This window comes from Sinocyclocheilus anshuiensis, unplaced genomic scaffold, assembly GCF_001515605.1.
Source record: "Sinocyclocheilus anshuiensis isolate Anshui unplaced genomic scaffold, SAMN03320099.WGS_v1.1 scaffold912, whole genome shotgun sequence".
NCBI classification, from domain to species: domain Eukaryota; kingdom Metazoa; phylum Chordata; class Actinopteri; order Cypriniformes; family Cyprinidae; genus Sinocyclocheilus; species Sinocyclocheilus anshuiensis.
Window position 1 is genome coordinate 45,923 of NW_015549618.1, and position 27,083 is coordinate 73,005.

General features: G+C 34.4%; 2 protein-coding genes across 2 annotated transcripts in view; both read left to right on the plus strand.

The window, feature by feature from the left end:
* The window catches only part of LOC107659311 (uncharacterized), a 14,203-nt gene extending 11,677 nt beyond the window's left edge, over positions 1-2,526 (plus strand). The window contains exons 9-10 of the mRNA XM_016448206.1: positions 1,812-1,895; positions 1,985-2,526. Of these exons, the coding sequence (XP_016303692.1) occupies positions 1,812-1,895; positions 1,985-2,076 (176 nt within the window). The 3' untranslated portion in view covers positions 2,077-2,526. The remainder of the gene's footprint in view (positions 1-1,811; positions 1,896-1,984) is intronic.
* Positions 2,527-3,288: 762 nt separating this feature from the next.
* LOC107659312 (xaa-Pro aminopeptidase 1-like) lies at positions 3,289-14,041 on the plus strand. The gene is made up of 20 exons (XM_016448207.1): positions 3,289-3,418; positions 4,955-5,076; positions 6,081-6,144; positions 6,710-6,814; positions 7,089-7,181; positions 7,985-8,128; positions 8,256-8,351; positions 8,783-8,864; positions 8,967-9,177; positions 10,216-10,305; positions 10,383-10,433; positions 10,567-10,625; positions 10,864-10,941; positions 11,033-11,104; positions 11,333-11,393; positions 11,553-11,622; positions 11,704-11,877; positions 12,004-12,080; positions 12,358-12,456; positions 13,740-14,041. Exons 2-20 carry the CDS (start codon positions 4,960-4,962, stop codon positions 13,857-13,859), a joined length of 1,863 nt encoding a protein of 620 aa, XP_016303693.1. The 5' UTR covers positions 3,289-3,418; positions 4,955-4,959; the 3' UTR covers positions 13,860-14,041.
* Positions 14,042-27,083: the final 13,042 nt, after the last annotated feature.

Consider the following 27,083-nt stretch of genomic DNA (forward strand, 5'->3'; position numbering starts at 1 on the left):
ATTGAGTAACCATGGTAAGTGATAAACAGACAAAGGAAACTGATCTAAAAACAGTGCAAACTAACAGGATAACTCAAACCATGAATGACAGAGACAAACCAACTCAAAGTACTACAGAATCAAGTATAGTGCGTGTAAGGATGAATTGGCTATTGATAGCCCCTTTGATTTGATTGCCAGTTAGATTTGAAGACACGATCGTCTCATGTTGCTAGCTTACATACACTAATGTACATCGGAACGGCAAAGGTATATATAAAACAGATTAACGTAATGCACATATGATAGTTACAAATATCAAATATCACACACTTACTTTTCATTGACGCACAAAACCCGTGAAAGTAATAAACATATAGTATGCACAATGGCAGAAGTTTAATGACCGCATCGGCGCTCTGATGAACTCAACCCCAAGCGCCATGGGCGGGATATTCGCCTGTGTGTAGGTCGGCGAATTCTGATTGGCTGCCGCGCGGGATGCTGCGCATCTGTCAATCTCAGCAGAAGGAAAAAGACGTGATCAGCACTCATATTAGTTTGACAAATTAATGGCCTTTTTAACAGTGTGTATAGTCATGTATAGTGTGAGCAGTCAAGTTGCAGCTCGACGATTGATGTGAGCACACAAATCCTGAGCTTTGGCTTTACATCGCATGCGATTTATTTGTACAGTGAGAGTTGGTCTTTAACAAAAAACATTGCTGAAATCGCAGAGTGTATGCCCCGCTTAACCCTGACATTATCCCTATTATATATACTATATATAGTACTATATATATAGTATTATTAACATTAAAAATATAAATAATTCTAAAATATAGGCTAATATTAATATTATACATATATTCCAGTACAAGAGCTGGCAGAAGAGAGCCACACTTATGTTAAATCTTTTGAGGGTTTTTCAAGTTGTTTGATTGTTGCTCTCCTCTCCTGAACTTACTAGGTATGCTTTGTCTGTCAAAACAATGAACAATCCCCTCCTTTCAAAAGACACAAAAAAGGAAAATTGCACCGTAATCTGATGCGCGTTTGGAGCGTAGAGACCCTGTGATCTTGTGCAACATCGTGAAACAGGAGAGTGGTACATGACAGAGTTCTTTACCACAGAACAACTGAGGAAACAACAGAAACATTGTATTTAATTATTTATTTATTTGTTTATTTTATTTTATTTATTTATTTATTTATTTAACTATCTATTTATTTTTGATGAAGTGCTCTATAAAAATCATTTTGAATTTTACAACTACAACTATATTAAAATAAGTTTTTTTGTGAGTTGGGGGGGAGGGTGAAATGGTGTTGCTATATAATTGCATACTAAATATAGTACCGAAATAACTTTGTAGCTGCCTATATGGCATAGTTGAAATAATTAAAATCATACTGACAGCTGACTGGTCAAACAAACAAACAAACAAATAAATAAAAATCCGGACACTACAGGCAAAAAATTGTTTTTTCATCCACAATTTTGAGATTTTGGCTATTTGGCTTTCCATAAAGTGGTTTTTTTTTTTTCAGACTAGTGTAAAGAAAAATGCAAAAAAAAAAAAAACCCTTCAAATGATTATTTACTTAATAATGCTTAATAATTTTTAAGCATAACTTAATCATAAACTTAATCATTGTATTATATGTCTGTATTCTGAAGTGTTTTACTGAGGGGTTTGTTCAGATATCGTCTGCCTGTTTTATTAACCATTTTACTCCTAAAAGATAAACCAAATTAATAGGTTAAAACTGTGAAAACATAGAAATTACCAAAAGTTTAATAGATGTTATTATAACAACTTGTTTTCCAGGTGAGGTGAGCCAAGAGAAGCTGAAATCTGTTAAGACGAGTGACGAGATGGGTGTTTTCAAAGAATCAAAGGCGTGCACTCCAAGTAAGCCTGAACTCTGTGTTTACCCACATTTATTTACATTATTAACAAGTGTTTTACACTTTATCACCTGGAATTTCTTTCTTCCTCAGCTGGAAACACAGGACTGATGCTGGTCCCCTGCAGGATGCTACTGTCCATCATGCCGGCAGCAGTCTGTCTACTCGGGTTACTGAGGCACTAGATGGAGCTTTCAGTGATATCACAGCACTGCCTTCACTTCGTTACTTTAATAAAACAGGACATGTTCAGCCCAACACCGAGAACGTGGCAAATGATCAATATTGCAACCCGAACCTTAAAGAACATTCCTCATTTCATCATGTTACACACCCAAGCCCTTAAAAGAAAATGATATGATCATGTTTCACAATCGTCTGTATCTTGCTGCTCTGTTCTAAATGGGATTAATGGACATGTATTCGTTGTAAATTCCTCAAAAGTCTAACTTAATACTGTATTATACTGCTTCCCTGATTTATTTCTATTCACTGTATATTTTGTATGATGCAACCAGTGTGAATACAACACAACCCTTGTTTTCATGCAACACGACTCTATAATTTGTTATGTGAGCCTGTGAAATGAAGTCTTATGTCTTACACTGTTTGTGTGTTTTTTATGGGTGTCTGGCAGGTGATTTACTAAGAATATTACTCATATAAATGTTATATAGGCTATATATGTGTTAAAATAAAATTAATTATTCAGCAAAGATGTAAAGACTTTTACACTGTTAAAAATACATATTTCAAATTAACTTTATATCAAAGAATCCAGAAAAGCAGTACAAATATCAACGTTGATAATAATAAGAAATGTCTCAAAATACGCAAATCATCATTTCTGAGGAATCATGTGACACTGAACACTGGAGTAATGATTCTGAAAATGTTAAAATATATTAAAATTAAATTTGTTATTTTAATTTGTAGTAATATTTCTCAAAATTGTTACTTTATTTGGGATCAAACAAATGCAGCCTTGGTAAGCATATGAGACTTACCCAACCCATATACCTTATTCAGTAGTTATTCATAGGCTATATTAATAACTAATTATTAATATATTAACATGTTAATTAAAAAAACTTTTACTTTTACTTCAAATAAAATAAATATCAATTATGTAGCCTATGTACACACACACACACACACACAGAGACACACACAAATAATTTAATTTAATTAATTTAAATTTAATTAACAAATAATAAATTAACAATTAACAAATAATAAAAATAACAAAAACACAAAACAAAATGACTAAACCTAAAAAAAAATTAAGTGAACCCAGAAAATATGAAAATAAAATTTAATTCAAAATATTAACAAGAACTAATGTCTACTAGTCTGCTGTCATTGACTAAAAGTGGGCGAGTCGCTGTACGCGCCATGTGACTGGAAGAGGCAGTCTGTCACGTGAGCGCACACGGCATCACTGTAATGGCAGCTTCCTTTGCACACTAACACAAGGAACAGCAGAGTTTTACCAGTAGTTTACATCTCAAGGCTCGCTTCTCTAAGGTAACTGGTGACTTGTTTGATGTCAGTCGTTCACTGTGTGTGCTCCACGCTCAGAAAACAGCAGTGGATTGTGCAGCGCGAGGCCAACACGAGTGTTATTGTTATTGTCGCTTGCATAACATGCGTGTGTTTCGATAAACGGAGAAGCGTCGGCGCTTCCTTTGAAAGGAAAAGCAAATATTTAATAAATAGTGAGTGAAACATAAATAAAAACAAGCATGTTTGCAGATTAATATCTTTTATGTTTTTGAAAGCATTGTATTTGGATGAACGGTACGGGAGACTGCCACACCTACCACGGACAAAACATAATAAAAATAAATTCTAACAAAGTTTTTTGGGGGTTTAACTTAAGTTTATTGATACGTTGTTATGTCCTCGTACACTGCACATCTCCCGTCTAAATTAATGCTTAAAAACTGACTGTTTAAATATAGATTGTTTATATTGTTGAACTGTAAAGCCCTTCTATCCAATCAGCTGTCGATATGATAATTCCAGGGACGTGATTGGATGATGTAACACTGGCCTGTCGATGCTGTAGCTTTTGAGCTTTGTAGCTTTATTTTGTGAATGAATAAGCCCAGGACACAGTGTTTCTATCTATCTATCTATCTATCTATCTATCTGTCTATATATATATCTCTTTAAAATATGTATACATAAATACAAATAAAACTAAATTGTAATAAGAGATATTTGCAATATCTATAACTTGAGTATTCTGGAATCTTTTTAAAATATTATAGTAACCATGCTTTCCCACAATATTACTACGATTATTGTTAATAAATAATAATATAGTCCCTCATAGGAATAGTGTAAACTTGAATCAGAATATTTATTTATTTTTTAATTCATTCACTAATTTGATTCCCTCATTCTTTGGTAACAATGACAGAAAATGGGATCTTTAAAAGAGAAGGTTTAGTGGTAGTCTTTTGTAAAAAGTTTGGTAAATGGTTGCGTGGTCACAGGACAAGAAGACGTAGACAGTAAATCTTTAACTATGGGATGGTCGCTTTATGCCACCTGAGAGACCGTCTGTGCAAGGTACAGGTTAACAATCTCATATCTTTCCAACTTTGAGCTCCACGTTACCAGTAAGTTCTCTGGTTCACAGAGGGAAAATGGCTGCAGGTAATTCTTTGTTCACAAAAGCCTTTTTTGTTTGCACTTATACACACACTTGCACAGTCAGAAACGTGTAGATGTCTGAGCTCTCAGTGCTTTGGTAACTTGTTAATTGTCACTAGCAGCGGATTTAATTTATGATAATCTAATATCAAGGTTGCATTTTTTACAGTGTTTTGAACAAATTTACATAATTGTGTTTTTTTTTTTTTTGGTCTTGGTTAACATAGGTCTGAAAGTGAAATGTCATGTTTATTAGAATTAGATATCGATATCGATTGAAATATTACATTGGCAAATTGCTGATTGTTTTTTTTTCACACGGTAGTCATTGGTGATGACAAGATGTCGTCAATTGCGTGGTGTGTAAATTTAAGCCCGACTTTCTTTTTCTCTCAACAGACGCTATGTCTCCAAAGATCACAGTGGAGTTGCTCAGGCAGCTCCGCCAGGCCATGAAGAACAGCAAGTACATCACAGAGCCCATCCAAGCGTACATAATCCCATCAGGAGATGCACATCAGGTGATATATCAATACACTAAAACCTGCTGTAAAAACCTTTGAGCTGGGCTCCACAAATGTGATTCCTGTGATTTAGAAATGTACAGACTGATTTATAAACATGCAGACTGTTTTTATAAACATCTCAACTTGCTTGTGATTGATATATATTCAGCCTTTTGACAATTCAACCTGTGATTTACAAACATATAGTCTGTGATTTATAAATACATGGACTGTCATTTGTATAAATACTGTTTTGTATGTTTATAAACATTTCATAGTGCCTGAGATTTATAAACTTAACAGCCTGTGATATATAAATGTACAGACCATGATTTACAAACATATAGTCTGTGATTTTTAAACACATAGCCTGTGATTTAAGCATTCAAACTCTAACCCATTCAACCTGTTATTTATAAATGTACAGACTGTGATTTGTAAAAATCACTTCATGTGATTTCTAAACATTCATACTTATAAACATGCAGAGTGTGATTTATATAACCTGTGATTTATATAACTTGATTGAACCTGTGATTTATAAACACAGCATGTTATGTATAAATATTCAACCTGATTTATAAACATACAGACTGTTATGTGAAAAAAAAATACTGACTGTGATTTATAAACATTCCACCTTATAAACATGGAGCCTGTGACTTAAAAATATACAGCCTGTGGTAAATAAACATTTAAGCTTATAAACATTAAACACTCTAGAACCAAATTACATCATTCACTTCAGCTGCTGCAGTGTTATTGTATGTGTGTTTGTCCCTGTTGTGCCTTTTAATTTCTATTGTGTGAGTGGATGGGCTTCACCCCCTCCTCTCTGACTCTGTGATTATGAAATTACCTCTGATTACGTGTGTGTGTGTGTGTGACCTCCTGCCGAGTGTTTTCCTTCATTCTGGCTGGTTAAATTAGCAGTAATTAGGACTGATTGCTGACAGAGCTGATCTCACTTTTTCCCCTTCATTTCTCTCTTTTTTTCACTGCATCCATTCATTCTGCAGAGTGAATACATCGCGCCCTGTGACTGCAGACGTGAATTCATCTGCGGATTCAACGGCTCTGCAGGTGTGTGTAACTTCAAAGTATTCACTTTTATATAATTGCGATATGACAGCAGTATCATTTAATACCTTTGTTACTCGATCACAGTGGAGATTTATCAACTATAGAGCTACAGAATCATAGGCGAACACACACATAGGAACAATGGCATTCATTACTTAAGATTACTTATATAAATATAAATAGATAAGCAGACAGTATAATAAAAATAAAAAAAACTTGACAATTCTTGACAGTGTCATTACAAGACAATGCAGTTCACCCCACCCCAATATCATTCACTCAAAGAATGGGGAAAACATACAACCTGTGATTTATAAGCATTTAACCTGTGATTTATAAACAATCAGCCTGTGATTTGTAAACATATATCCTGTGATTCATAAACATTCAACATTCAGCTTTTGTTTTATAAACAATCAACAGCCTGTGATGTATAGACATGTATAACTTTATAAATATAGAGCCTGTGGTTTGTAAATATGCAGCCTGTAATTTATAAACATTAAGCCTTTTAAACAGTATTTATACATGTAGGCGCTGTAATTTATAAGCATGCTTGCTCCAGGTACTGCTATTGTGACAGAACAGCATGCTGCTCTATGGACAGATGGGCGGTACTTCCTGCAGGCCAGCCAACAGATGGACAATAACTGGACTCTGATGAAAATGGGTACAGTGAATGTTAGCATAGTTTTCTGATGTGCGGTTGCTAGGTCATTACTTTTGTTATCATATTGCTATTACATAATCGTGAAAGCATGTCGGCCAAGGTGCTGCTTTTCATAAGTCATTGCAAAACATTTATTAGAATATATTCCTGAATTTGTGACTGAACTTCATGACTTTACTTAAATCAGTCTTGAGCTTTACATTGATTAGTGTATAATATACAACATTGTTCAAAAGAGCAATCCGAAAATGATTATGACATTTTGTACTGTCAGGGCTGAAGGAAACACCGTCTCAGGAGGACTGGCTCGTCAGCATTCTTCCAGAAAACTCCAAAGTGGGAGTTGATCCTTGGATCATTGCTGCCGGTGAGGAATTCAACGACAAGACCATAATGAATAAGTTCTGCATTATTACAAATATTTTCATTCATATAAATAGGGGTGTCATGCAAATATATGTTAGTGAATTCAAAATTATCTATTTTTTAAAGTAATATTATTTATTTTAAAAATTATTTTATTTATATTTTATTAAAAGTATTACTTGGTCAAATGGGCATTCTCTCGTCCATATTAATCTAGACTACTGGAAATAGTTATACATACAAATATTTTCATACATATTAGGAGGGATTTCATTTATTTTTTTATTCTTTACATATGTGTGCATAAGTATTTTTTTTTAAATGATAGTACTACAATTATTTTATTTAAAAATGTATTAATAATTTGAATAATTTAAATTTTAAATCATGTAACAAATATATTGAATAAACATTTAAAAAATCAAATGAATATTAATTGTTTAAATGGGCATGACGCTTCTGCATATTAGTTTAGACTACTGAAAATAATGAGTATACATCCATATGGATATTTTCATTCGTATCAGTAGGGGTGTCGTACAACATTTACTTTATTTCTCTTTATTTGTTGTTCTTTACATATGTGTAAATATACTGTATTTTGTTGAATTTAAAATGCTCTGTTAAACTATTTTTCATAGAAACATAATTGTATTAATAATTAACATCCAAGGCTTATTATTATTCATTTGTACCTTCTATAGTATTTTCACATAATATTGTGGATGCCATGAGAGAAATCTTAATTATTTTAACTGTTAGACATCATGCAGGTGCATCAAGTGTCTGTGATCGTGTTTTCAGACCAGTGGAAGAACATGTCTAAGGCTTTGAGCAGTGCGGGACACTCTTTGGTTGCGGTGCAGGACAATCTGATTGACACCATCTGGGAGGATCGGCCCGCTCCACCCAGCACCAAACTCATCACGCTGGGCCTCAAATACACCGGTCAGCACATCTCACTGGATGATTTACAGTATAGAGATATGATCTTACAGGTCAGTCATAAAGCATCCACAAGATTGTGCCACAATCAAATAAGACAAAATGTTGTGGTTGCTTTTTCCCCACGTAGGTCTCACCTGGCAAGATAAAGTAACAGCTCTGAGAGGAAAAATGGCAGAAAGGAAGATTTCCTGGTTCGTGGTCACAGCTTTAGATGAGATCGCATGTACGTATCGCCATACAGCGCGCTTTGTGTGTGTGTTTTTAGCGCTCAGATCACGACTTGGCACTTGTTCCCTCTCCACTTTCTTATTAAAGAGCTCTTGTGTCAGATGTTGATAATTATGGACATGATTGCGCGAGGGACAAGCTTGTTTTGCCATATTTAGGAGGACAAATTTAGGGAAATGTAGTAATGGTGCTGAAAATGTAACTTTGCGGTTACAGAAATACCATTACATTTTAAAATATATTTAAATAAATATTTATTTTAAATTGTAATAATATTTTGAAATATTTAGAATTTAAATGCTAGTGTATCTATAAGTTTGTGTATGTAATTTATTATTCACATTCTTTGGCCTTTTTACTGCATGATAGAAGATTTATGAATTAATACTGAAAATATAAAAATAAAATCTCACTTTCTCTCTACAGGGCTTTTTAACCTGCGTGGGTCAGACATCGAGTACAACCCTGTGTTTTTTGCCTACGCGATCATCGGCATTAGCAACATAAAGTAAAACTGCATTCCTGGTTCTTCACTTTATTCTGAAAATGTCCTAGATTTCAAATGAAATCTGACACTCATAGTTGTCCTTCACTCCATATGTTGTTTTAGATTGTTTGTGGACAGTAAGCGTCTGTTGGACCCTGCGGTCCAGGAGCATTTGGAACTGGACAGTCCGAGCAAACCAGAACTGACCATACAGTGTTTTCCATATGAGTCTGTGTACACAGAGCTGCAGGCGGTTTGTGCGGCGCTGGCACCCAAAGAAAAGATGTGGATTTGTGACAAGGCCAGCTGCGCTCTTACACAAGTCATACCCAAGGTCAGTCAAGATATGTAGTGATTTTGTGCTTGTGAAGACTGTGCAAGTTTTTACTGATGTTATTTCCTGCAGAATATTCCATCTTGTTCAGAAATGTGTCATATTATTTAAGTTAAATGGTTGTCTTTTTATGGTTGCTATGCAACCTGTGTTCTAAACCTTAAAGGAATAGTTCACTCACAAATGAAAATGATGCTGGAAATTTACTCACTCACTCTCACCCTAAATACAGGATGTAGATGAGTTTGTTTGTTCATCAGAACAGATTATTACTTGCTCACCAATGGATCCTCTGCAGTGAATGGGTGCCAAACAGCTGATAAAAACATCACGATAATCCACATGACTCCAGTCCATCAATTAATGTCTTGTGAAAGCTACATGTTTGTAAGAAACAAATCCATTATTAAGAATTTTTAACTTTGAACCTTCTTAGGCCAATATACGAGTCTATAATCCATAATAATGCTTCCTCCAGTGAAAAAGGCTATCCCTTGCTGTCATCTCACATCAAAACCCAGCAAAATATTTGTTCAGACCAGTTTCAGACTGTTTTCACTTGCTTAATCTGTGCATATTTCTCTCCTGATTCAGACAAGATAACTTTTTAACTGGAGAAAACGATATTATAGATAGAGGACTCATTTTAGTTTGAAGTTACAAACGTCTTGATGAATTTGTTTCTAGGAAATATGCTACTTTTCACTTCATAAGATGTTAACTGATGGACTGGAGTGGTGTGGATTACTTGTGGATTATTTTGATGTTTTTATCAGCTGTTTGGACTCTCATTCTGACGGCACCCATTCACTGCAGAGGATCCATTGGTGAGCAAATGATGTAATGCTACATTTCTCCAAATCTGAAAAAACTCATCTACATCTTGGATGACCTGTGGAAAAGTACATTTTCACCAATTATTCATTTTTGTGTGAACTATTGCTTCAATAAGTCTTGATATTTTTTATTTTTTTTCCATCTAAAGTGGTCGATCGAATATGATTAAATATTATTGATTAAATAATTGTAAGCGTTCAGTCCCACAGATCTGTAATCCCATACACACCCTTATGTCTGGCTAAAGCCGTCAAGAACCCCACAGAGATCCAAGCCATGAAGATGGCACACGTAAGTCCACATAACTAGAGATATTTCAGAAATCTTCAACTTTTTTTGCTTTATGAATCACAATATGTTTATCACAGATCAAAGACGCAGTGGCGCTGTGTGAACTTTTTGCTTGGCTGGAGAAAGAGGTATCATTGTGTACAATTTACTCACTGGAAATATATCTAGGAGTTTTTCTCCGTGTGTCTGCTTTTTTGTAGTAAAATTTCCTTTTTTATTGAATGAAGAATATAAAAGAGCTTGTATTTGTCATTTGTACAGATTCCCAAAGGTACGGTTACAGAGATATCAGTGGCAGATAAAGCTGAGGAATTGCGTAGGTGAGTCAAACATGCTGCATTTGACCTGTAACAAGAATCAAATAATGAATTTATCCAGTGACTTAATTAAATGTGTATATATTTCTATAAAGAACTGCAGTTTGGCAGTGAGTTTAAAAAGCTTCATTACTTGTTTTTGACTTATATGAGATTGTGGTGTTACTTACTGGTGATCTGTGGAACTGCAGCAAAAAAAAAAAAAAAAACACTCTGTTGAAAATCTTTTGTTTCTATCTAGTCAACAGAGAGACTTTGTTGGGCTGAGTTTTCCAACCATCTCTAGTGTGGGACCAAATGGGGCTATAATACATTACAGGTGAGCTGTTCTAATAATCTAGTATTTAATAATACATTTAATTGAATTTTTGTTTTATTTTTAAAGTATCCTTTTCTGTCTTGTTTTTTAGGCCTCTCCCAGAAACCAACAGGACTCTTTCTCTAAATGAAGTTTATCTTATTGACTCCGGAGCTCAGTACTTGTAAGCACACAAACACTGCTAAAGAGAAAAAAACAGTCAACCTAAAAGATTATATTTATTTGTAAATTTAGCCGTTCTTGAGTGAAATTTAATTAAAATAACATAATTAAAATAGTTATTTTTTTTAATCATATACTATAAGTCTATATTTAAAAATGTAGCTGTCCGGGATAAAATAAATACAAATATCTACTATGAAATTAATTTTTTTTTATCTTTGGTATTCAGAGATGGAACTACAGATGTGACCCGTACGGTGCACTTTGGCACACCCACTGATTATGAGAAGGTAAATAATCTCAAAGAACCTATGGATTTGCCATTTCCATTACTTATTTTTTTTCTTCTTTTAATTTTACTTCGAGATCAAACTCTCTTCCTACTTTAAAGTCTGAAAACGCTATTATAATGCTAACAATTCTGTCTTTCCACGCTCTGATCTCCACAGGAATGCTTCACATATGTCCTAAAGGGACACATCGCTGTCAGTGCTGCCGTTTTTCCCAATGGAACCAAAGGTAAGAGCCTGAAATCAGACAGTTGAAGCAGTTTGAGAGAGAGAAAGGTTTTGTCTCAGTGGATTGTGCTCTTGGGTTCAGGTCACCTGTTGGACTCGTTTGCTCGCGCTGCTCTCTGGGACTCTGGGTTGGACTATCTTCATGGTACCGGCCACGGTGTCGGATGTTTCCTTAATGTACATGAAGGTCCATGTGGCATCAGCTACAAAACGTTTGCAGACGAACCTCTGGAGGCTGGAATGATTGTCAGCGATGGTATGGAAACGCATATGTGCTTTATTTATATTTTCTCTCCTTATTTAAGTGATATCTTTACATCATACATTGTAAATTACTTCTGAGGTAAATGTGAGTCTTGTACATTTTTTGTTTTGTTTCAAGAGCCTGGATACTATGAAGATGGATCTTTTGGCATTCGGATAGAAAACGTTGTCCTGGTTATTCCCGCCAAAACTAAGGTAATGACTGCATCAAATCACACCTTAATCTTTTCATATTTATACCTAGAAAATAGCCTACTTTAAGTTTCTGATGCAGTTCATTTCAAAGATGCACTAGGTTAATTTTTGTCCCAGTGTTTTGTTGTTGTTGTTTGTGTGTGATGACTTCATCCACACCAACAGGTGTCAGTATTGAGTCGAAGACATAACAGCACAAACTAAACCAAAAACTATTTAATGTACTTTTGAGAGATCTAAAGTATGATGTTTCAGCTTTTCCTTTCCTTTCTTTCAGTATAACTACAGAAACAGAGGTAGTCTGACGTTTGAACCGCTCACTTTGGTCCCCATCCAGCTGAAGATGATCAACACAGACCTGCTCACACAAAAAGAGGTAAAAGCAGGCCAACAGATTTTCTTATATAAATGTAATTTGGTTTAGTTGAGTAGTATTAGGGTATGTTTACATGACAACAATGTACTAAAAATGGAAAAGTTTTCCTTTGCATTTTTTGAAAAGTTTTGCGAAAACTACTTAAAACGCTGTATTATTTGTGCCAGGCCAGAAGTTGGTGATGCCACTTTGTAGAGAAACACTGCGCGTCTGCGAACATACCTATAGATTGAGCACGTAATGACGTCACTGTTTCTACAAATTCACATTTTTTGTATTTTACACGATGATATTGTTTTCAATAACTTTTGGGCCGCCAACCACTGTTGCTGTGTAAATGAATGGCCAAAACATACGTTTTCTGTTTTTAGCTAAAACTAAAAAATTGTGTTGTATAAACACCCCCAATTAGCTTGCTAACTTTATGCTGTGTTTTTAGCAATTAGGCTGTTTGTAGGCCATTTGTAACTATGAAAAAAAATCTCACAAACATTGTTTGTTACAAAGTGTTTATTTTTTTTATTTTATTTTTTTTATCTAATAAATTATCTAAAAATGATTAAAGCCCAGCGCACAACCTTTCATAGTAATACTCCAGTTGCATGGGCATCTGTTGTAGTTGCGTGCGTCTCTAGTATTTTTGTCCCCCATCCCCTCAGTTTTGTTTTTGACTGTGAAACCACAGGCCAGGGTCTGTTGTCATCTTGTGGACAAGCTAGCTAGTGCAAAAAAAAAAAAAAACCTTTTCGTTTCTGGCTACATGTGATTGCGTATTCTGCTAATGACAATATTTAAATCATTATTACATTACGCTTAGGTAATTTACATCAAATTACATCGGCATACGTGTAAAAATTAAAGTATACTGAAAACTTGCGACCACTATTGTGTGATAATTCACAACATTTGAGTAAATAAATCCTTTCAACCTCTATGAAATGGCTTTCGTTATCCACCTTATTCCTAAACGCGGAAGTAAGCCTATGGGCCAGACTTCCGGTTCAATAACGAGAAGAATAACAACATGCAGTAAATGGTAAAACTGTTTGCACTACAAACCAGTGTTCATAATTAAGATGATACACTAAAATAATATGGTAAGACACACCAATGTGCGATATCAAGCAGCAAAACAAGCTGTTTTGTACAGCTAAAAATAGCTGGAAGCGAATGAGACCGGAAGCAAGACCCATAAAATTTACAAATGACCACGCCCATTTTTGCGTGACAAATATTGTTGATAACTCGGATTGCTGTAATAATAGGTACTTTTCTTCCTGCAGCATGATTGGGTGAATGACTACCACAAGAAATGCCGGGAGACGATTGGGGCGGAGCTCGAGCGGCAAGGCAGGAAGGAGGCTCTGGATTGGCTGATCCGAGAAACTCAGCCGATTGTCTAAAAATATTGTTGATTGATTTTTTTTTGTCATCGTTGTAACGATCACCAGTGATTTTTCCCTGTCGTTCTATCTCATTTTTGGTCTCTATCTGCTTTTCTGGTGGATATAATTCACGTTCTGCTTCTTTTGTAAAGCACGCTTTCATCAGCTGTTTTATGAGCCAATTAAACAGTGTGGAAAAAGATGCGCAGCGTTTCTCTTTACATTGTAAGAAAAAGAGCAGCATGAACATTCTGCTAAACGTCTCTTTTGTTGTTCTACGTAAGAAAGAGCATGATACAGGTTTGGGATGACATGACGGTGTGCAAACTGTTCTTTAAACACTAACTTTCTACAGCTGCATGTAAAAAATGGGCGGGGCCAGGATGATGCCACTGGTGGGGCTGTTGGCGTAGTCCTGCAGCGTGAGTGGAGTGTGTATGGACACGGTGTGAGGGGGGATCCTGTCCTCCTCGTGTCCCACAGGCAGAGGGTTGGTGTAGATGTAGTGGATGCGTGAGTTGTCCTTCGGCCCCTCCTGCCTTCTGAATAGGGCGAGCGGGTTACGGAAACTATGGGTTTTCCTCACACACATAACACCCACTGGCTCTTGAGGAACCTCGCTGGCTATGGCGCTCTCATAGACACGAGCCCGTTTACACTTGCTGTGGCACAAAGATACGTACCGTTACAGCTATTAGACACAATTTAGGATCCAATAAGATGGTTTTGACCAAAAAAAGATGGTGATGGGAAGAAAAATAATATTTCAATGCTTTGCATTCAATCACAAAACTTCACTCAAAATGTTTACGTTCTCTTGCAAAAGTATTGCGTTTCCCTGATAAAGTTTGCATTCGCTTACAAAATTATTCCTTTATGCCCAGGTAAACTTTACGTCATCTTGCAAAAAGTATTGCGTTTTCCTGAAACTCTTTGCATTCTCTTGCAAAAGTATTGAGTTTCCCTGAAAATCTTTGTGTTTGCTCGCACAAGTTTGCGTTTCCAACTTTGTATTTTCACATAAAAGTATTGCATTTCACTGGGAAAGTTTGTGTTCGCTCGCATTCGCAAAATTGTTTTTCTCTGAAAATCTTTCCATATGCTTGCAAAAAATTTGCATTTCTCTGGGAAACTTTGTATTCTTACGCAAAAGTTTTGTTTTCCTGAGAAACTTGGTTAGCTCGCTAGAGTTTTGCACTTCCCTGAAAAGCGTTGGATTCGGTTGCAATTTTTGCGAGAGAAAGCAAGTTTTGCAAGCAAAAGTTTTGAAATATATTATATTGCAATGCTTTTGCATTTGATCACAAAACATTTGCATTCCCTCGAGAAACTGTGCATTCACTTACAACACTTTTGTAAAATATATAGTGGGAGAAAAAAGTATTTCAATATTTGTGGGTTTCTGCCATTTGTAAGGGAAAAAGTTTTTGGGGGAGCACAGTACTTTTGTGAGAGAATGCAAACGTTTTGTGAGCAAACGCAGCATTGAAACTAATATTTCAATGATTTTGCATCCCCTGAGAAACTTTGCATTAATTTGCAAAACGTGTGTGATTGGAAATAATATTAGCTAGGAGGAAAAACTAGATTTGAATGCTTTTGCAAGAAACTCAAAAGCAATGACAAAGTATATTTCAATGCTTTTGAATTCACTTGCAAAACTTCTGAGATGGAAATAGTGAGGCAGGAGGAAAATCTGTTTCAGTGCTTTTGGAAGTGAATGCAAAAATTCTCAGGGGAACACGATACTTTTGTGAGAGAACTCAAAATCATTGAAATATAATTCCCTTTCATGGGAACTTCGAACTGCGTCCTCTAGGGGTCGCTATGGGGATCAATTATCATGTCTCCTTGGGGGATTTACTTTTTTCTTTCAAAAGTACTTTTTGTTTTAATTTTGAACAATATATCTATAGTTTTACAATTAAACTGCAAACTTCATGTGAAATATTTTGCTCAAATAAATGTTTATTTGCCCTTTCATTGCCAAAATATTCAACATTTTTAAAGATTATTTTAACGCAAGGACATTTATGCAAAACATTATCTGTGGCTTAAGTGTCCAGCACTTTTTTGTGGCGTTGTATGTCTGTTTACTCACCTTCTGTGTCTTCTGTACGAGATACAGCTGATGATTCCTGTCACTGTCAGGACGCACAGAGCTATTGATGAAAGGGTGATGTTGAACACCTTGACTTCTGTGTGAGAAAAGCGAAAAATAGATAACGTAAGCATATTTGCTTGGCTTCAAATGACAAAATATACTGTTTAAGATAACATGTCGTGATTGTCAAATGCTAGTAAATCATGTTCATGAGTTAAAACACGGTTTACTCACCATAGAGAGCGGCTTGTGTTTCTGTGTCATTTTGTTTCAATAAGGCTGTCCCGTTAAGAGACAGATCGATCCCCGTTAGGCTCATGCTGCCGATGGTATGGGCCAAAAGTGTCCAACAAACTGCTCGGTCTGGAAAGAGCTGGTGAGAATATTCATTTGTATGAAGCCATGTGACTATGTGGATTTGTTTCCACGGAAACGCCGCTACTTCATCTCGCTAACTTCATTCAGCTTGGACAGTTTGGGGTCCTTAAATATCCAGACCGCATCCCAGAAACACAGCAAAACAGAACGTTTTTGTACCTAATCCAAAGAATCCAGAGAACAGGATTCATTTGGAAACTCGTTAAAAGTGTTTGCGCCAAATAAAGGGTAACTTTCATAACACGTATGTCTCTTTTAGCGGGGCCTGCTGCTGTCTGAACAGATAAACACAAAGCCTGCATTCATTAGCATTCATGCTTCATTTCATCTGGGACTTCAAAAACAATATTACACAATTAACTCTGGCTCTCGACATGAGAATGCTGGGAAATAATCCCATGATGCTCACACATTTCCCACATTGTTTACAAAATGCTGCCTATTCTTGATTTGCCTTCAAAGTTATTTTCTGGAATAGCTGGTTTCTATTTTTAGACTATCCCACTGGTCTTTCTGTTTATAAAATAAACAGATTTCGGTTCCGCGTTTCCTAAAGAACATTCCTCAGACACAAATATACACAAACATTGTGAATTTGGCCACCATGTGTATTATCAAGACTGAGACGGCCCAGTAAAACATAATGCAAATGGGTGGTTGACATATAAGCCTGAAAAAAAATTTTTTTTTAAACTTCAAATAATAGGCATAAAAAATATTGAGCTGTGTTGTACTGACTCTTGAATTTCCCAAAAAATATGTGGTCTTTTAGATTTTGTATTGGAAATTGGATTTATTTACCAATTTGTTGCATTTGTGCCTAAAATTGTCATATGGTGTGACATAAAAGTTATTCTATATAAAATGAAATTGGGATATACTCTCCCTAAGTAACTAACTTCACCATAAATCTTTATCATTACTATCTTAAGATTTAACATTATTTTGTGCAGATCCATTAGATTTTGTATTATTTTTCTAAATCATCATGCAGAGTAAGACATCTCTCCTCAGCCTTTCCAGACATTTTAGAATAATTCTGACAAACCCTGTTATAAATCTAACAAAATGCTTGTGAATCTTGCTGATACTATTTATTTTTTGTTCCATTGACTTTTTTTCCATTAAAAATGCCTAATTCTGTTACTTAAACTGTAAATCTATCAATTATTTATACTTTGCTGAGATATATTGTCATATTAGTAAGGTCACACATAGTCCGGACAGTCACACCATATGACAATTTTGATGTTTAGATAAACATTTGAAGTAGAGGTATTTATACACCAGTAAAGCTATGGTATGCTGTAATAATATCTTGTCAGAGGAACAACATAAAGATATACATTTTTAACAAATACCCATTTTTATTAGTATATGACATCATGGACAGGTAGAACTGCATGTCATGTCATCCACCCAAATGCGTCGTAAATTTTTTAGTGTCATGAATGTTTACTGCATAATAGCCGATTTACATATAATATTTGGACAGATTATGAAAGCTTTTACTTACAAATGACAGAGAATTTTACCAGACTTATAACTTAAAAAGGCATATTTATACACCATACATAAGTACACATAGATATCGTATATTAGTTAAATTAATTTAATGACTCGTCTGAATTGTTGCTCATGCAATGCTCAAACCAACCGATAGATGTCAGTGTTGACGCTCAAATGCGGCCGCTGCGATACTCGGACGCGCAGATATTTGATACTGTTATTATTATTAACGTCAGAGCAATATAACACAGTATACGTACATAAAATCATATAGAAAACATGTTGCATAGAAGTGTTTAAACATGTGCGCCTTACAAATAATCTTTTGAAAAAGAAACAGTTTTGGAGTTTTGCTTGGACACATGGGCCTAATTTGTTTACAAAACTAGGCTATACTTTTTTGTGTAGCCTACTTTTTTTTCGGTGAATGAACAATTTGGCAAGAAACGCAGCAGTAGCCTACAAGTTTGGTAAGGAGCACCGTCCGTCTATTGATTTTACCCCTTCAGAGACTGACGATTTGATGTTGAACTTAATTGTAGCTTATTATGTTTAACAAGTGCTCGGATATACACATTAATTCAATAACGGAGTCTTAAAAATATCAGCAAATAAACATCGGACTTACCTCATAAATATCCGCTTTGTATCAAGCAGCGGAGTCTTAAAAATATCTCCATTGCATTAGGTAGCAAATAAACATCGGACTTACCTCATAAATATCCGCTTTGTATCAAGCACGAGCTGGACGTAAAGTTAGGCTACATATCATAAAACGATTCATATTTCAAAATACTACACATAAACCGCTCTGAAACGTTTTAGAATGAGTCATGAATCTCTGACCTATGAGCTGCAGATTTATTGGCTCTTCACTCAACAATATTTATCTTTGTAAACATAGGCCTACCCTTTTTTTTCATGAGGAAATGTGATTTGTTTGGCTGTTGTGTCTCGTAATTTTATGGCAAATGGAAATCAAGTATTTTCTTCTCTTTTAAGACCTATGCTGAAAGGTACAATCATGTAACAACACTGTATTTCAAGCCTGATGCCAACATGTGGAACAAATTACCAAATTACCATCTTGTTTGGTCTCCAGCCTGAACATGGGTTGTAAAAGAGTGCTGGGTTTAATTATTTGTATAAACGTGTTGCTCTTCATGTTGTGCCAGAGTCAACAGCTCTGATGCAGAACCGTGTGCCCGCCCGGCGCATAAGAATCCATGGGACCACTGACACCTCACTGCCCTCCTCAGTGTGTTTGCTGAACTGCCTGCTGGGTAAATCTCGGTTATACTGTACTCAGACATGGGTCTATGAGAGGCTTCAATGCTGATTTATGACAAATGCCAGTTATAATAACACAGAAAGGTCGTTCTCACCATTCGACAATGGCTGCCACACAAATAGGCTACCAAGCAATTCTTGTGGGTCGTTCCCAGCGATCTGCCTAATGTTTTCACAATTTTTCATTTCAGAAATCAATATTGTTCCTGCATGATAAGCCCAGGATATTTCACAGTAATGAAATATTGATAGTGTGAGGAATTCTGTTTGAATTAGCCTATGTGGTGATTTCATTTGTCAGTCGTTGTTTATTTTTAAAGGGAACAGTCACATCATAAAGTCGTAGGCTGTTCGCTGCCACGTTAGCGGATTTTCACGGGCAAAAATTGTTTGGAGAATTAGCCTACTTGGAGAAATAAACTTGTGAGATATAAACTTGCAATTGCGAGGGAAAAAAAGAGCTAGAATTGTGACATTAAAGTTGAAAAGACTTATTTTTTTCGTGGCAGGAACAAAAGATAAATGAATAAAAGAATTCGAGAAAAAAAATAATTCTGAGCTCTTATCTCATAATTCTGAGAATGCTGAGAAAAAGAAATCTGAATTATATAAACTCAAGTAAGCCAAATTAAAGTTAGAGTTGTGAGATAAAAAGTCGAAATTACCTTCTGATGGGGCAAATTCCTATTGAAACGACTGGATTTTGCCCGTGAAAATTTGCCGAACAACAGTAGCCTAAATGTGATCGCACATTAACAGGTGAATGACACACTTGCAGAAAATTCATAAGTTGCTTAAGAACGTTACTACATACTAGTAAAAAAAAAAAAAAAAAAGTTTTAATTTCAACAAAAGTTAAATTTTATGCATTTATTTTACTGGGTTTAACTAATGCAAACTGGCAGATATAGTCTGATGAAAAATAAACATTAAAAAATAAAAATGTTCAGTAGCCTATCATGCTAAATATATCTGTAGTAAGCCCAACTAGCCTACTTACACACCAAAAATAGTTAGGTTTTCCACAGCTTCGAATGGCAAATCTCTGTGAAATATAGGCTGGACAACAAACTGCATCCAAAATGGGAACCATTTATACATAATATATCAGTGTAGTTTTACATGGACCATGACCCATTAAACAGACTAACAGTGGCTTTGTGACCCTGGTCGAACTTAAATACATACAGAGGATAAGCACGGGATATTTAATGCATAAACACACAATATATACATATGGACATGCAACATATAAACATGGTGTAGTCACAGGCATGAAACTCTGAAATGACATGAAATTATGAAAGCAAATATTTAGTCAAATTAAAATGTTAATATGCTAAAGTATCAAAACCCATAGTATAATGTTCTAACAATTTGCAGCAGTTTCCTGAAGAAAATATAGTGAATACTGATATTGTCTTTCATAAGTGTTATGCAATGCAGTCTTATCTACAGCATCAGAACATGTTCATTCATCTGAGAAATATTGCTTCAGAACCAGCATTGAAATATGAATACATGAGGTTCTTAGTCTCAAAGTCTGACTTCATCAAGCAGAAATGTAAATCATATTTCTATTCTTCACAAAGATGTGTCTTTTTTTTATTAAATGCTAATTATATTTTACATAAACCTAAACTCTAAACTTTTTATCATTGTTCGATGTTAAATTTATTTAGTCTTTGTATGGATTTTTTTTATGTTACTCAGACTCAGAGTTTACTTTATGTGCTTTTTAGTTAAGCTATTATAGATGTTTATATTTTCAGTTTTCAATTTAATTTCAGTTTAATTCTAGCAATTATATGTGATTGTCATTTTTTATTTTTTAAATATTGCTATTTAGTTTTTCTTTGTTTGTTTGTTTTGTTTGAGTTTTAATTTTAGTTCAGTTCTAGTTTTTATTTATTTCCACTTAGTAATTTTAGTGCTTCAACAGCTTAAACATTTAAGGCAACATTTGTAATTATTGTTGTTTGTATTTTTTTCACCTAATATTTATATGTTATTTTCTAAGATTAATACTTTATTTATAATTTTCTATTTCTGCTTTATTTTAATTAATAATTAAATTACTAAATGAATTTATTTATGTATTTTTATTTATTTACAACAACAACCAGCTAGAGCTTGGTGTATAAGTTTGCATTTCTTTACAAAACATTATTTAAATTATGATTTTTGTTACATATTTTTATACATGTTATAAATTGGCAAAAGTACCCAAAGAGAAAAAAAAAAACAACCATTAAAAGTTCAAAAAACTTTTTTTTTCATAAATGATAGTTGGACTCTTATACAAGACAAATGACTGCATGATTTAAACGATACCAACAACATTCAGTGGAATGTCTGACAAAACGCTTGGCTGAAAAGTTGTCCAAAGTAAGTAAAGCGTAATCATTCCCTACACATTTTTATTTATTGCTGTACTAACGCATGTAGTTAACGAAGAGATCTACTTCAGGGGTGTTTGTGTGTAACACTTGTCGAAACAGAGTTGTATCTGGCATCGATGGGCCTTTCAGAGCTGAGCTGACCTTTATCCAGATGCTCAGCATGAGATGTGTGTTCGGCTGGACCGCTCTCAAAAACTCGCTGGGCCAGAGCGAACCGGCCCAGCTATTTCTGCTCGCAGGACTGCTCACAGTTTGGGAAGTGACCCGTGAGCACAATGTGGGAAGCGGCGGAGAGTTCATTCATTCAGCAAGTCAGAGACAGAGCTCAATGACAGTGAATGGAAGCAGCGCTCAGACTCCGTCCACTATTCAAACAAAGACGTCAAACTCCAGCTTAACAACAGCTTACATGATAAAGTGCAGGAGAAAGACACCGTGCTGAGAATCATTTCCAAATGTGGTGTGGCAAGCCTAATTAAACTTCATTTGGTTACTTAACTGTAACCTTTTGTAGCATGACATCACATGCAGCATTGTGTGGCGGCTCATTCACATTAAATCAAATTTAATTGTGTTGCTTTCGCTCCAAAAAAAAAAAAATCAGTAAGTCTCGTTAAAATTGAAAATTTGCTGCAAAACTCCTTTTTATCTGAAACCAGCATCAACAAGTGACTACATATTGTTGTCTGCTTTGTGTGTTTTTCTGTTGCATCTTGATTGGTAACTCCGCCCACCGCCAAACCTCATTGGTCCAACACTTCACTCCACATTATGAACAAGGAATATTAACATAATATTAAGGAAACATCAGAGCTACAATAAAAATATAGATAATATTTAAAATAAGTTTGCTAATCAAATAGATATAAAAATGCAGAACATTTAGATGGGTGGATGGATAATATTTAGAATAATCTTGCTAATCGTTCAAATAGAAATATAATATATAATACGTAGAACATAAAAAGTATGTATGTATGTATTTCGATAATATTATACAATATATACAATGTACAATAATAATAATAAAGATAACATAACATTTACATGCAAACACTTTAATTTTATACAAATATAAAATTAACAACTTTAAACAATCGTTTATTTGTTGTTTGGTTGCTGTTTTTGCCTTTATAAAAAGAACAAGCAAAAAAAATCTACAGCTATAAATTGACTCTATGAATTCATAAACGGTGCAGAACTGCAAACCAGTCTATAATGTTCTCTATACATTCTCACTGATGCGTTTAAGCAAGTCATTTATTTCAAGAGAAAGCTTTTTTGTTTGTGATTTTGTTGCGTCACACAACATTTTTTTTTTTGTAGTTAACGAAGAGATCTACTTCAGGGGTGTTTGTGTGTAACACTTGTCGAAACAGAGTTGTATCTGGCATCGATGGGCCTTTCAGAGCTGAGCTGACCTTTATCCAGATGCTCAGCATGAGATGTGTGTTCGGCTGGACCGCTCTCAAAAACTCGCTGGGCCAGAGCGAACCGGCCCAGCTATTTCTGCTCGCAGGACTGCTCACAGTTTGGGAAGTGACCCGTGAGCACAATGTGGGAAGCGGCGGAGAGTTCATTCATTCAGCAAGTCAGAGACAGAGCTCAATGACAGTGAATGGAAGCAGCGCTCAGACTCCGTCCACTATTCAAACAAAGACGTCAAACTCCAGCTTAACAACAGCTTACATGATAAAGTGCAGGAGAAAGACACCGTGCTGAGAATCATTTCCAAATGTGGTGTGGCAAGCCTAATTAAACTTCATTTGGTTACTTAACTGTAACCTTTTGTAGCATGACATCACATGCAGCATTGTGTGGCGGCTCATTCACATTAAATCAAATTTAATTGTGTTGCTTTCGCTCCAAAAAAAAAAAAATCAGTAAGTCTCGTTAAAATTGAAAATTTGCTGCAAAACTCCTTTTTATCTGAAACCAGCATCAACAAGTGACTACATATTGTTGTCTGCTTTGTGTGTTTTTCTGTTGCATCTTGATTGGTAACTCCGCCCACCGCCAAACCTCATTGGTCCAACACTTCACTCCACATTATGAACAAGGAATATTAACATAATATTAAGGAAACATCAGAGCTGTGTGTGTGTGTGTGTGTGTGTGTTTAGATTTTTAGATTGTCTTTTTAAAATTCATGTAATTGGCTAGTTTTATATTTCCTAAGATAGAACCCACATTGGTCCACCTCACTTTAGCATATTTACTTATTGTAATATATATTTAATAACATATTAAAATTTTATCCTCATTGTACACAAATTTTGAAGGGACAGGCGACTTTTTTTTCTTTGTTTGTACTTATGTTGTTTCATACATTTTTTTTTTATCTTTTATCAAATATATTCAAAATACTGTTTATTAATACACATAATAGTAAAATAGGCTTAGGTCACATTTCACCCCCAAAATTACAATATTAACAATATTAGGAAATTATATATATATATATATATATATATTATAAAATACATACAATAAAAATATAGATAATATTTAAAATAAGTTTGCTAATCAAATAGATATAAAAATGCAGAACATTTAGATGGGTGGATGGATAATATTTAGAATAATCTTGCTAATCGTTCAAATAGAAATATAATATATAATACGTAGAACATAAAAAGTATGTATGTATGTATTTCGATAATATTATACAATATATACAATGTACAATAATAATAATAAAGATAACATAACATTTACATGCAAACACTTTAATTTTATACAAATATAAAATTAACAACTTTAAACAATCGTTTATTTGTTGTTTGGTTGCTGTTTTTGCCTTTATAAAAAGAACAAGCAAAAAAAATCTACAGCTATAAATTGACTCTATGAATTCATAAACGGTGCAGAACTGCAAACCAGTCTATAATGTTCTCTATACATTCTCACTGATGCGTTTAAGCAAGTCATTTATTTCAAGAGAAAGCTTTTTTGTTTGTGATTTTGTTGCGTCACACAACATTTTTTTTTTTTCAGACTGAAAACTAGTCTTCACGTGTTGCACTTTGTTGGAGCATATAATCAATATAACATGCAGCACAATCTAGTTTTGTCGCAGCACTTAATTGTAGTGGAGTAAAACTGAGTCAGGATGAACCCAGCAGCAGGAAGCGGGCCTCATGTCTGAGCGTCTGTGGGAGGCTTTGATTATTGGATTGTTTGTATGAAGTGAAGTGGACCGACGACTATCGGCACATTGGTGATTGTGTTCAGTGACAAAAGATCAGAACAGAAGACCACCCAACACACACACCATGCTGAACACAGGAGGATACTGCTGTGAATATAGACAGACATAAATATAAATCAAGTCATTAATACATAGTGTGTGCCTGTTTAAGAGTCAGATATGAACTGTAAGCAGTATAAAGTGTGTCTGAATGCATGAATTTTTAAAGAGTGTTGCTCTGTATGTCTGACATATTTCAGGCTGAATTGAGTTTCACAGATTAATCTCTGTTTTTTCTCTCTTCAGGCTGTTTTACAGATCCTGGATGGGGGAGCCTGACAGCCCACACAAACACCCCAGTCGGGACGTCCCGGCGTTTCATTAGTGATGGCAAGTCCTGTCTGAGCCTTTTACTTGTGTAAACACAGATTCTGTCCATGTGATGAACTTCAGTGCAGTAGAAAGAATGAATGAGGTGGAAAAAAGAAAAAGGAAAGGAAGGAGAAGAGAGATTGTTATGATTAATATCCAGTTTAGAAGACGACATCTGATCACAAAGTTGTCCACACTGTTCCAACGTACTGACAATAGTAATATTTGCCAGTATTTTTTTGTAAACTGGCGAGTGAATTGGATAGAATCCTTAAAGGGCCAGGTCATTTTTTCTTTTTTTTCTCCATATTTTTTAATCTATGAAAATTAAAAATTAAAAAAAAAAATCAAACACATGAAAGCAATAGATAAAATTTGAAAAATAATTTCAAACAGATATGTACCTTTTATATTTGTATATATTTTTGATAATACTGTATATCTTAAAAAAAAAAACAATATATCAGTATAACAAATATATTGATATAATTTAATACACCATTATCTTTAATTATACTATTTACATTTTTTTTCTCCATATTTTTTAATCTATGAAAATTAAAATAAAAAAATAAAAAAATCAAACACATGAAAGCAATAGATAAAATTTGAAAAATAATTTCAAACAGATATGTACCTTTTATATTTGTATATATTTTTGATAATACTGTATATCTTAAAAAAAAAAAACAATATATCAGTATAACAAATATATTGATATAATTTAATACACCATTATCTTTAATTATACTATTTACATAATATTTATGTATAAACGTAATATATTTTAATTTAATTAAAAATTTTGTACTATATATTTATAATGCAACTTATAATGATACTATTTATATTACAATATTACATTTAATTATAATATTTACTAGATAGATACAATATGTAACAAACATAAGTATATAAATAATATTTACAATATAATATTATTTAATTGATATATACTATATATTTAAATTTGATAATTTTTTCATAATATATACAGTATTTTTATAATACCATATACTGTATTGTACAGTATATAATATACATAATAATAAATATCTAAATAATATTTATAATAGGCCTACAATACTATATTTAATTATAATATAAACTTGTATATTTAAATTTTATTTCCCCCCACAAATTTGAATAACTAAATCCCTTTCTTAAGAACTTTCTTGCCCAGTTGTTGTTGTTACACACAGACAGACAATTAATAAATAAATAAAAACTATGCAAGATATACTTACGGGGGGAAGCTACTATTTTGCCAAACCTGACAATATTTGACTATACTTCAAAGCAGAAGAAATGCTTCAGTATACCTGCCTAATATGCCTAATCCATATGTATTTTAAAAAATCATTATGGCTTTTATTGGATTAAAGAGCTTTCAGTGGAGACTGAGCCACATTCACTGTGAAATACCACAAACTCAGCAGCACCAGATCCTGCGCTCGAGGAGGTGTGGATTGAATCAAACTCATCCCTGCAGCAGAAAGCATTCTGAACTCCACTACACATCAACACGGCCTCTGAAAACCTGCCAGTGTGCAGCGGTAATTCATCTGCACAGAGACGGACACACGTGATGATTCATGACGGGAGTGTGAACGCAGACACAAGCCATGCCAGAACACAGCCATTCCTCTCTGTCTGCCAGCTGATAACACACCTCCTGCTAGATCCCTCAGGACAGCGGTGACAGAGCAGTCAAGTGCCAAACGCTTGACTGAACCAGTGTTCTGTGCGTGCAATGAAATCTTTTACACCTGCAAAATGCAAAAACAAGATTTAGATAGTTTCTGGAAAAACTGCCCATACAACTACTGTTGGTGTTGCTGTGTGGTTGCTGAAGAGGTAATTAAGTTCATTTACATTAACAAGTTAAAAAAGAAAACCTTTCAGGAGTTAAATGAAATATTTTCTTGAATTTTTATAATATAATATAATATAATATAATATAATATAATATAATATAATATACACCTCCATTTAAA